We start from the raw sequence: 10,978 nt of genomic DNA, 5'->3' as shown, positions 1-10,978 counted from the left end.
CCTCCTGTGACACGGGGGAAGGGAGCAAGTCCAAGCCCGCGGGGGCTGGGGTTGGAGTCCCGGGAGCGAGGCGCCCTCGCAGCCGCCGGAGCTGCCCACGTCCGCTCGCTTACCTGCTGGCCCTCCATCCGCCCAGGGGCAGCCCCCTCCGGTGGCGGCTCTGTGCCTGCCGCCGCTGCCGCTGCCGCTGGTGGTGCTGGCGGAGGCTGAGCGCCGGGGCTCCCACACGCTGCCTCTCTGGCTGGGCTCTGCAGCCCCCGCGCGCTGTTGACGGTCGGCAGGGGGAGGGAGGGAGGGAGGGAGGGGAGGTGGCGGCGCGTCACCTTGATGGAGGAGCGCTCGGAATTTAAATGCCACCGCCCGGGTGATCCATCACCAGGAAGGCACAGGGCAACTTGGGCAGGAGGCGCTGCCATTGGCTGCCGCCCTCACGTGGCCGCCGCCTCACTGTACATTCATATCATTTTTCTTCTGGCCCCCATGGAGGAAGTGGGGAAGTTGGCACGGTCACCCAGGACTCCGAAGAGCCGGTCAATCGGTGATAGATGGACACGGCGAGGATGAATTCCTTCCTCGAGTATCCGCCGGTCCTCAACGGCGGCGGCGACTCTGCCACTTGCTCGTCCCGTGCCTATCACCACCACCACCATCACCACCACCACCCCGACCATGGGATTACAACCACTTTCCAGTCTTGCGCTGTCAGTGCCAACAGCTGCAGCGGGGACGAGCGCTTCCTGGTGGGCAGGGGGGTCCAGATAAGCCCCCACCCGCACCATCCCCACCACCAGACTGGGGCTTACCAGCCTCACCCCAGCCTGGGGATGTCCTATTCGCACCCCAGTTGTGGGCCAAGCTACGGCGCGCAAAACTTCGGCGCCGGGGGCTACAGCCATTACCCTCTCGGCCAAGAGGCAGAGATTAATGGGGGCTACCCCCAGTGCGCCCCTGCGCTCTACTCGGGAAACGTCTCCTCCCCACTGGTTCAGCACCCTCAGAGCTATTCCGGGGGTGCAGTGAGTTCGGCTCAGTACCTCCCCCACGCTTATGGAGACGAGCAACAGAACTTGCCCCTCACGAGTTACAGCCACCCCTTGTCCCCTCTGCACTCAAGCCATCAGGAGACCTGTGGCTCACCTTCTTCGGAGACCTCCCCTCCAGCCCAGACCTTTGACTGGATGAAAGTGAAGAGGAATCCGCCTAAAACAGGTTAGTCCTCGCCTCCCACACTTCGAAAAGTTTTCCCCCTCTCCTTTGCTTGTAGGCAGATGCCCGTGCCCTTCAACCTGATGGAGCAGACGTCAGAAGAAGCGATTTGCTCTGGATCCTGAATGCTAACTGAACATAGCATGGTGTCATTGGGGGAGGGTGGGTTTTAAATAATAATAATAATAATAAAATTGGGTGCTCCTTCTGGGCTTACTTTGAGTCGTACATTCCCCTTTCCCAGTTCCCCTTTCACCTTAGCGGGAGTGTCGAATCTTGATTATCAGTGCTGCGCATTTGCGAGAAATGCATGTGATTTGCTTCGGAATCCACCTGTTTACGACTGGGCCACCAGGGTCTCGACCGCTGCTCTCGATCGCTGTACCTGTGCGCGCGTCCCTATTGATTCATGCGACCTACAAATCCTTGCTGCTGCTTAATGAATCCTATTTGCGTGTTTGCAGGCAAAGCTGGCGAGTACGGCTATGTCGGCCAGCCGAACACGGTCCGAACCAACTTCACCACCAAGCAACTGACGGAACTGGAGAAAGAATTCCACTTCAACAAATACCTGACCAGGGCCCGCAGGGTGGAGATCGCGGCTTCATTGCAGCTGAACGAAACCCAGGTCAAGATCTGGTTCCAGAACCGCAGAATGAAGCAGAAGAAGAGGGAGAAGGAGGGCTTGTTGCCCATCTCCCCCGCCACCCCGACCGGAAGTGAAGAGAAAGCAGAGGAGTCCTCAGAAAAGTCCAGCTCGTCTCCCTGTACCCCGTCACCAGCTTCCTCTACCTCAAACACTCTGACTACCTCGAATTGAACGCTGCTGCTCCGTCTGTCGCAGTCTTTCAGGCATAACACAATCCCACGCACTGTTTGATTTGTGTTCAAAATAGCTTTTTAAAAATGTCTCGGCAGATCCCCCTCCCCCACGAGTTTCCTGTTGGTTTCCAGAGACTTTATACTCCGAAGCTTACTCAACTGAAGTCACCCCCATATGTATCTGGGTTTCAATGGAATTGACTTCTAAATTAAGAAAGGCAATCCAGCCTCAGCTAGCCAGGCCTCAGCCGTAAGCAATGGAGTGGGGGGGATGCAGTGCAACCATTTGCACCTAGGAAGCAAGTTGATTTCTTTGGGGCTTTGTTCCCTGGTTAAAATATAGAGGATTGGTGCATTTAAACCTCGTTTAATTTCATGGAGTTTAGCTACTGCTAGCCTCGGCTGGATTATGCCCTGTGCGTTTAGGATCTTAAGCATTTAGTAGGTTCTATTTAACATACTGATATTGTCCTATATTCAGTATTACTCTTCCACCTCAAGCCCCATGGACCAGGATCTATGTCTCTATTCATCTCTAGACCATTTGTGGGAACAATCATAAGTATCTGATAACTCGGAATAAAGTTACCATGGAAGGCAACCTAGAAGGAAGCAAAGACAAGCGACGTGGAAAGCATACAAAAAATAATAATAAAGTCCATGAAGAGATGCACTATTGAAAGCGTTTACACGAATTCTATCACCCTCTAATTTAAAGTCTCCCTTTTTTCCTTGTGTGTTTGTTTGTTGGTTGTAAATACTTTTGTCCAAGAGATTTATCTTTTTACGGATTTTCTAGAAACGTTTAGATAGATTATGAGCTTAAACAGGGTGGATGCATTCTCAACTTGCTTCGATTTTATACCGAATAAAGTGAGGATGCTACGAACCAAAAGTGTTCAACTTAATCAGATACCTCAAAAGAAAAATCATAGACTACTATTATTTCTTCGAAGGAGCTAGAAAAATAAAGTCGAAATTGCACTAGGTTTTTCTAAACCTTGTTTGATGTCTGCCCCCCTTTACCCTTCCCCCTCCCAAATCTGTGCTGGGTGATTCATGCCCTATTAATATTATTTTTGAAAAATTAAAACCCCACCTCCCTGCCTATTTTCTCATTCACCTTTCCTGAAACGTCGTCTTTCCAGACTAATTCCCAAATGTGATGAATGGCCAAACGAATGTATTTTTTTTCTTTCTTTCCAGTGATTCGTGTGTGGAATTTTGCATGATGCACAAAGCTTTGATGTACTAAGTTAACACTGAGTTCTATCAGTTGTCATTTGTGATGGAATACCTTTCTGATTTTTTATGTACAATCATTCATGGTTCTGAGATTCTGTGTGTGTGGGGGGGGAAGAAGCTGGAATCCAGAGCAGAATTTTACGGGTCCTACAAATCTCTGTAATAAATATATTAATATCTCAAGTTCTTGGCTTCGGTCTGTTTGGGTCCGCGCTCTCCTGTACTCTGCCCACCTCGAATTCTTGGCTCCTTTTGAGAGACCTGTATATAGAACCCCGAGAGCCGGCAAAGCAGGAAAATTAATCAAGAGAAGGAGAGGTCCTTGTTTATCCTTCGCTGTGCGAGAAGGAGGGCAGGAGAACCCGAGCTATTTTTGAATAACCCTTGCGGGAACTTCCTGGGTCAAGTGCTAACCTTTTCACCCCGAACTGAATATTGACCTATGTGTAAACAGAGTCCTCTTCAAAAGCAGAAGCTGTCTTCAGCCAGTCTTTCCTCACATCGCGAGCCCTCAGTTAAGAGAGTCACGATTCATTATCCTCAGATATAAAGCTGTCCAAGTAACCCAACGTCACTCCGTCCCTTCTAAATCGTCACTGACATCTTCAAGGGACAAAGCATCGTAAAGAGAGAGAGGGAGAGAGAGAGAGAGAGATCCTGTTTGCACAGCTCTGCTTCCCGCTCTCCTTCCCAGGTGTGCACCCGCGGTTGTTCTTTCAACCCGAACCAATTTCTTCCTGATATGTAAAACAAGTTCAGGCAGGTGCATTTCAAGAACCTTCTGAAAAACCTTGAGAACAAGTTAATAGATCTGTAAGGAAAGGCAGGCGCAACGGAAACTGTCCCCCTCTCCTCCCCACACCCTTTCTGGCCAGCCTGCAAAGACGTGTTCTAGTCATCCTCGAAACACCCGAGTGTTCTCTTTTGCAACTGACCCCTGCCAATTCCAAACGTGCCGACAATTTCCTTCGGCTTTAAAAAGCAGCCTGTCTTCCCAGCGGCTCCAGAAAGCGGTGGGCCTGGAAGGCGCCTCCACTCACTGCCTTCTCTGCGGCTGGCGCGTCAGGGCAATCCTTGGCAGCCGGGCGCATCGGCCATATCAAGAGAGCCCGGCCAGGCCTGGGCAGTGGCGCAGGGCTGTCTCCAAAGGGCTCCCCGGGCTGCCTGGCCACTTCAAAGAGGGAGCTTTCATTTCATCCTGTTGCTTTCTTTCCATCCTCCCCCCCCCTCCCCGGGGTCGGTCCCATCTTCTACTTTTTACCTTTTGTTGATCAGGGAGAGCCAAACAGATGGCCTCCCGCCAGAGACTTTCAAGTCAGCCAAGTGGCATCTGCATGCCAGTGGGGCTGATCGGAATCTCGGAGAATTTGCTTTAACCAAACACATCTGACCGCGCTGCGCTTTATTCTCGCCGGCTGATGGTGGAACCGGCAGGAGAAGCCACAAAAGAGAAAGCCCCTGAACTCCGCGACCTGGGTCTTTGGCCACCCATCCAGGAAGGCCGCCCTCAGCCAGCGCCCTCGCAGGTGTTAGGAGAGACAAGAGCAAGCACCACGGTCCTGATGTAATACTTGAGAAGAGGTTATTGGGGGAAACGGCTCTCGTGAACCTGTGAAGGGCAGGCACCTGCCCCGACACTATGCTTCCATTAATACTTCTCTTAATAAGGAAAAGAAGAGTTCGACTCACAAACAAATCCTGTCCCGGGTTTACTTCCCAAGAAACAAGCGTTAGACTGCAGCCTTGCGCGCCTCTCTCTCTCTCCTGGCCCCCTTAAAAGGAATATGTGTCTTCAGTCACACAATGCAATGCTAAACCGAGCTACACTCTTTTAAAGATACCGAAGTCAGTGGGTTTGTTCATACTGTTTAGGATTGCCCTGAAATTTACTAGGAGGGAGGCTTCAAGCGAAGCCAGTTCTGGAGCCATTCGAGGAATTGCTAGAGAAAACCGTCCTTTCCAGAAGAAACCAGACCCTTCGCGTTTTTTGTTTTTGTTTTTAAGTACAGATTACGGATCCGAGGGGGTCGACAGCCGATTAAAACACTTGACACCAACCCCAACCCCCCCCCCAAAAAAACCCACTAACTAGAACTCCTGTTCACTTCCACGGGGTTTAGTTCCAGAAAAGTGGCGCGAGGTCGGGTGTTAGCAGAGGGGACCTCTCATCCATTAACAGCGCTCCTGTGGAGACTGCAGGAGGATCTCGAGGGTGAGCTCAAGGGCATCTCCCTGGATTAAAGAAAGCGGGGGGGCACTCTCGGATGGAAGCAAAATGATATCCTGGACATGCCTTGTCTGAGATAAGATGAGGCAGTTCTGACTGCAGATGGTTTCTTTTAAGGAATCCGCATTTCTTTTCTGGGCAAGTGAATGGCTCAATCGATGAATCACGACCATGAATCAATGACGGCGTCACATCCTCTTTATTAGATATGGAAATGTGGAAGAAGCTCTCCCCCCTCCCTTTCTCTCCTCACTGTGCCAAAGGGAGGTGGAGTAATAATAATAATAATAATAATAATAATAATAATAATAATAATAATAATAATAATAATAATAATAATAATAATACCACCCTCCACATGTCCCGACTCGCTAGGTTCATTTTTAATTCCAGCCTCTTGAAAGCGTTTTTCCCCCTGCCACTCTAATGTCAAATGAGGCTCCACTCCCACCCCCCGAGTTTATGTCTCACTTTTGATGTTCAACTTTAAAGTTTACTTTTGGAGGCAACATTGAAATGCTTGGTTGGTGTTTTCCTCTGGGGCAATCAGATTGAAAGCGATCAATATTTACTCAGTCTGAAAAGGGTTGTTGAAAAGGCAGCTAACAACAAACTGTTTAGCTGCTCACCCCGGTTTAATCTCAGGTTCACCGAAAGTTCAAGCAGAAATGAATTCAGTGATGGGTCACTTTAGAATGAGTCCCAGCGGTTTATCGCGGCTCTCTGCTAAAGGCAACAATTATTTACACGCACGCGCGCTCCTCCCCCGCCCCCCAAGCCTATTATTCTAATGCTAAGCTTGGCCTTCTTAGATAAAACTGAACTAAGACTTTCTTCATGTGTTAAGTTAAACTCTTCTTTTCCTCCTTTCCTTAGTTCTCTGTCAGTCATTGATAAGAATCAAACTTAAAACCAGCTTTACCCCCCCACACACACACACACCACACACACACAAAGAGCAATGGGGATTCTATTTTAACGCTACTTTAAACATAAGATCCAAGACATCTGGAGGAAAAACCTAGCTCATTTCGGCTCAGTTTGCTTTTTAAGTACATGCTTCTTAGAATGAAGCTTATTCAGACTAATCTGCAACCCGATGAAATTGGAAGGTGTTAAGCCAGATCCTTCGGCCGGGGCCATTGGAAACGTGCCATCTTTAATCCTATTGCTTCTACATAATGGGGTTGAAGACTGCTGGGAAGGCATCTTTCAAAACCAGAAGAGTCGCAAGAGAGACGCTGACCTTCCATCCTGCCTCAGACCTTGCTTCAAGTAGGAGCGCCCAGAACCCACACCCTAATAATCATAATAATCCTCCCTCCCTGCCTTGTCATATTTCTCCGGGGACACTTCGGAAGAATCGTGCCTCTTTCACATGTGTTTGGGTAACGCACCCGGGACGCTTTCGGAAAGCACTGGGAAAGGGGCTGCGGGATCCCGCAAAAACCAAGCAATTGAATTTGGGGCACGTTGTGGCTAATTGCAACAACTCTCCAGAGGTCAGAGTTCACCCAATCGCTGCATAAATGCATTCCTAATAGGAATTTATTAGCTTCTTTCGGTGGCAGATCACGTTCGAGGCAGAGTCTAATTTTCATTAGCTTGTTGGTTAGCAGAAATTATCGCCCATATAAACCCAGCTTATTTGCATATCTGAGATACTGGGTATATTTCTTGTTAATTCTTTCCTTCTCCGAGTAAGGACGCACCCGTAGGACCGAAGGAATCCACACACACCGGCGCAAGGTCATAAGAGCAGGCAGGGAGACTGACAGATGCACCCGAGCCTTTCTCTCTGGGAAGCAAATTCCACTCAACTTCCAAGCTCCAGTGCGAGTCCAATTTTGGGATATCCCATGGAAATCTGAAGGATTAATCCCAGAAGAACTGCTTCCAGGGTCACAGTTTTAAGATGCTTTCAGATGATCAGAAAAAAATTGCGGACTCAGTGTCTTTAAAAGCGGGGGGCTCTTTATTAATGCAGCTAAGCGGCGGCTCCCCCCACCCTGCCTTCCAGCCCCCCTGCAGCATTCCAGCCGTCTCTGGGCCTGTTTCTGAACCGCCTTTCACGGCTGAAATCCTTTTTTCCTTATGGCAAGTGAGTCGTAAACTATTCCAGGGTTCTTTCTGCCCTTGCCCCAAGCTCCGGATTGCCTGGAGCAAAGCAAACCCCTGCAGGTTGGGAAGGCAGTGGGGGAAAGAAGGGGCTTGACACCACCGTCAGGGGCCCACCCACCACCCGACTTGATGGCGTTGGTTCCGACCCGTGTGAAGGGGCACAGAGAAGTGAGGGCCACTCGGTCGCTTTTCTCCAGGTCGCGCTGGTGACGCCTGGGACTGGCAGAGGGGGGGGGGGCTCTGGAGCCCTCTTCTTGATGTCCCGGGAACAACCAGGCTGGAGGGATCGCGGTGGGATGCTCAGAGATAACTCGTCGGTCGGTCGCTCTGAAAGGCCACCCGCACCGGCTTCGAGGGACAGCCCCAGCCCCAGGCTGGCGGGCATCTGCTAGTTGCCGGGAGAGGTCAATGCAGAAAACAGGCAGAGCGCGCGGGGAGGGGGAGGAAGGATCCAGCTGCAGGATGAGAGGAAAAAGCCCCCGATGCTCCAGAAGGGTTTCCTCGAAGACCCCTGCTCCCCGGGCAACCCTGCGACAGGATCTCTCGTCCCCGGCATTGGGGGTTTCAGCCCCTGTCTGCGGGAATTCGCTGGAACGGAAACGGACCCGCTCCTGTCTTCAGCCCCCCTCCCTTGCTGGTGGGTCAAAAGCAGGGGCATCTAGACAGAGGCTGGCCCGAGGTGGGACCCGCGAGGACACCGAGGGGCGACGTGGGCAAGGGCGACGGCGCCCAGCCTTTAGCGGTGGCTTCCCTCCAGCCATTCCTAAGGCTAGGCTTTGAGCAGCCTCCACAGAGCGCGCGCGCGGGGGGGGGGGGGGATTGAAGTCAAATGCAGAGGTTGCTTATGTCAATAAAGCCACCTCGCAAGATAAAAGCACCGGGACAGGCTAGATTGTCTTCCTTTCAGCCAGATTTTCGCCTGAACGATGTAAAAGCGTTACTGTTTTTATTACTACTACTGGGGTTTCCTAAATCCCATCTAAAATTAAAAATACGACACAGATCGCTATTCATATTTAACATTCGATTTTCAAAATCAATGATGAAAATAGTAAAATAAAATCGTTTCAGAAAATTCAAAAAATACACGCACATGAGCTCAGATATGGATCTTTCTTTCTTTCTTTCTTTCTTTCTTTCTTTCTTTCTTTCTTTCTTTCTTTCTTTCTTTCTTTCTTTCTTTCTTTCTTTCTCTCTTTCCCGAAAACTACCTGCAACTCCCCAGAAAGGTTCCCTGTCTCGTTTTTTAATGCAACTATTTAGTTGGGGGGCAATTAAACTTTCTAAAATGGGGGGCAAGAGGATTCCGGAGGATATGAAGCACCCTTCTTGAGAACCAGTGCTGCCCAACCGACAGTCATTCGCATTCCCGGCCACGTGAGTGCTATTTGCACATGGCACCGGTGTGCACGGTCACCTGCCCTCAGCCAACCCCGTCACTTCAACACCATGGGCTTTAAACTGGGCTTGTTACCCTGGAGGGCAAGTCTCCAAGCCCCTCAACTGGACCGAGCTGCCCAGTCAAGAGGGCGAGCAAGGAAGAAACACGCCCCCATGGGTAATCCAGGCAAACCGAAGAGCTGCTTGAATGTTGCAAGACTTTGAAAGAGAACCACGTAGGGAAGACTTCCCGACAAGGCAACCCCTCCCCATCCAGAGGGACTCGGAATCTATTGACTTCACTCCCGGCTATGAAGCCCCGATACAGTTTTATAGCTTCACTTCGGGGTGTGTGTGTGTGGGGGGGGGGGGGAATCAGTCAGAACTTTCTTAAGATTTTTGTTTTCAGTCTTAGCCACGAGGACAACATTTTAAACTGCATCAAGAATTTTATCCTCATTTTATGCCTGGAGAACCCAGGCATTACAATGAATTCGTGATAGCATGAGTTCAAAGCAAAGGCTATTTCAGAAAGCATGGTCCCATCACAGCAGACTAGATGATGAACTATCTTATTTATATTTGAAGTAGGTCTTGTACTTTCATTGTAATATTTTGTAATCCTCCTTGAGTCTCACTGAGAAAGGCAGCATAAATGAATCTGTGTCACCTCTCCATATGAAAGAGGGAGGAGAGAGAGGGAGATGAGTCGGCTGGTACCAGATCCTTTTCACTTCCCAACAGCCATCCTTGCCATTTGCAAACCAGTTAACACCTCTGTATAAACCAATTTCTTTACAAAATCTCAGTAAGATTATATTATTTTAAAGATTCGCTTAGTCTGACTGGCAAATAAGGGATGTAGGTGCTTCAATTAACATAAATTGAGATTATGGATGAATGAAAAGGCCAAACATAAAACAGGGTAATTTAGAAGGCAAAACTGACTTCAGCTAAGTGAAAACCAGGAGGAATGGCTGAACAGCGCAACCAATAGAAAAGTTAAGGGAATTTGGAGGGAATTTTCACACCATCCCTTTGCTGCTGGAACTACTGATTGCCTACTTCTGTATGCTTAATGCCTGGTGGTTTGGAGTTAAATTGCTGCAATTTCCCTCTAGGCTGCTTTACAAGAGACCCAGTGGAAACAGTTCCAGGATGGAACTACTGACTCCCTGGGCAGAAACAGTTGGTAGATTGTCCATCCCACAAGGCATAAAGCACCCTTACTCTGTAACTCGGTGCAAAACAAGCCACTTTTCTTTTCAACCTGGAAACAGAAGAGAGGAACCCAGACTGAAATGTTAGTGCAATAGGAGAAGAAATGAAACTAATGCAAAAGTACTGTTGCTTCAAAAGCACCATATAGTCGCAAAGGTAACCTGCACAATTTGTGAACTCATTTTAGTTTTCCGCAGAGCTACCAAATCTTGGCAGTTTCATAAAATTCCCAGCTTGGTTACTCCTTGTCCTATTTCCTTATTCCATTAGTATACTTATTAGAAAAAGTGAGTTTCTCTTCCCCACTTCTACCACTGCCTCAGCCAACAGTACCTTGTGATTAGGTAGGCCCTTCAGGGGTTCCTCGGTGACAGATGCTGGCATTTGGAGACTGCTTGGTAAACAGGCTTGGACTGGACATTTTCATAGCCCCAGATGTTTTTCATTTCCCATCAAGCCAAGACCAAAGGAAAATGCATCTCTCCTCACATTGTTCATCTTCCCATATTTCCAGCCATCATCTAGCTCTGATGACATGAACCTAAGAGCAGAGAAAACACAGGAGACCAGGCTCTTCAGCTGGGTTCAAGCCAGGTGGAGAAATGCAGCAAGTTCATCTGAAATATTTCCTGTAGGAAAAGGTCAAACCTATAAAATAAAAGAGGGAAGAAATCCAGGTTGTTAAAGTATTATTTAACACTGTTCTCCCCCTCCCTTATTGGCTATATTGTGGGTTCTAGTAGGGGTCAGGGGACT

General features: G+C 49.2%; 1 protein-coding gene across 1 annotated transcript; it reads left to right on the top strand.

The window, feature by feature from the left end:
- Positions 1 to 310: 310 nt before the first annotated feature.
- Positions 311 to 2,071, top strand: HOXA1 (homeobox A1). The gene is made up of 2 exons (XM_060248030.1): positions 311 to 1,209; positions 1,671 to 2,071. The coding sequence occupies exons 1-2, from the start codon at positions 546 to 548 to the stop codon at positions 2,024 to 2,026; spliced, it is 1,020 nt and encodes a 339-aa protein (XP_060104013.1). The 5' UTR covers positions 311 to 545; the 3' UTR covers positions 2,027 to 2,071.
- The last annotated feature ends 8,907 nt before the right edge of the window (positions 2,072 to 10,978 follow it).

Source organism: Heteronotia binoei, chromosome 10 (genome assembly GCF_032191835.1).
Source record: "Heteronotia binoei isolate CCM8104 ecotype False Entrance Well chromosome 10, APGP_CSIRO_Hbin_v1, whole genome shotgun sequence".
NCBI classification, from domain to species: domain Eukaryota; kingdom Metazoa; phylum Chordata; class Lepidosauria; order Squamata; family Gekkonidae; genus Heteronotia; species Heteronotia binoei.
Note: the sequence above shows the minus strand (reverse complement) of the source record. Positions and strands in the feature narration are given on the sequence as shown.

What these genes read in the sequence shown, in the direction of transcription:
- HOXA1 (XM_060248030.1), top strand. Translation starts at nt 546, where the DNA reads ATGGACACGGCGAGGATGAATTCCTTCCTCGAGTATCCGCCGGTCCTC. An exon ending in GAGGAATCCGCCTAAAACAG is followed by an intron (nt 1,210 to 1,670) that starts GTTAGTCCTCGC and finishes GCGTGTTTGCAG; the next exon opens with GCAAAGCTGGCGAGTACGGC.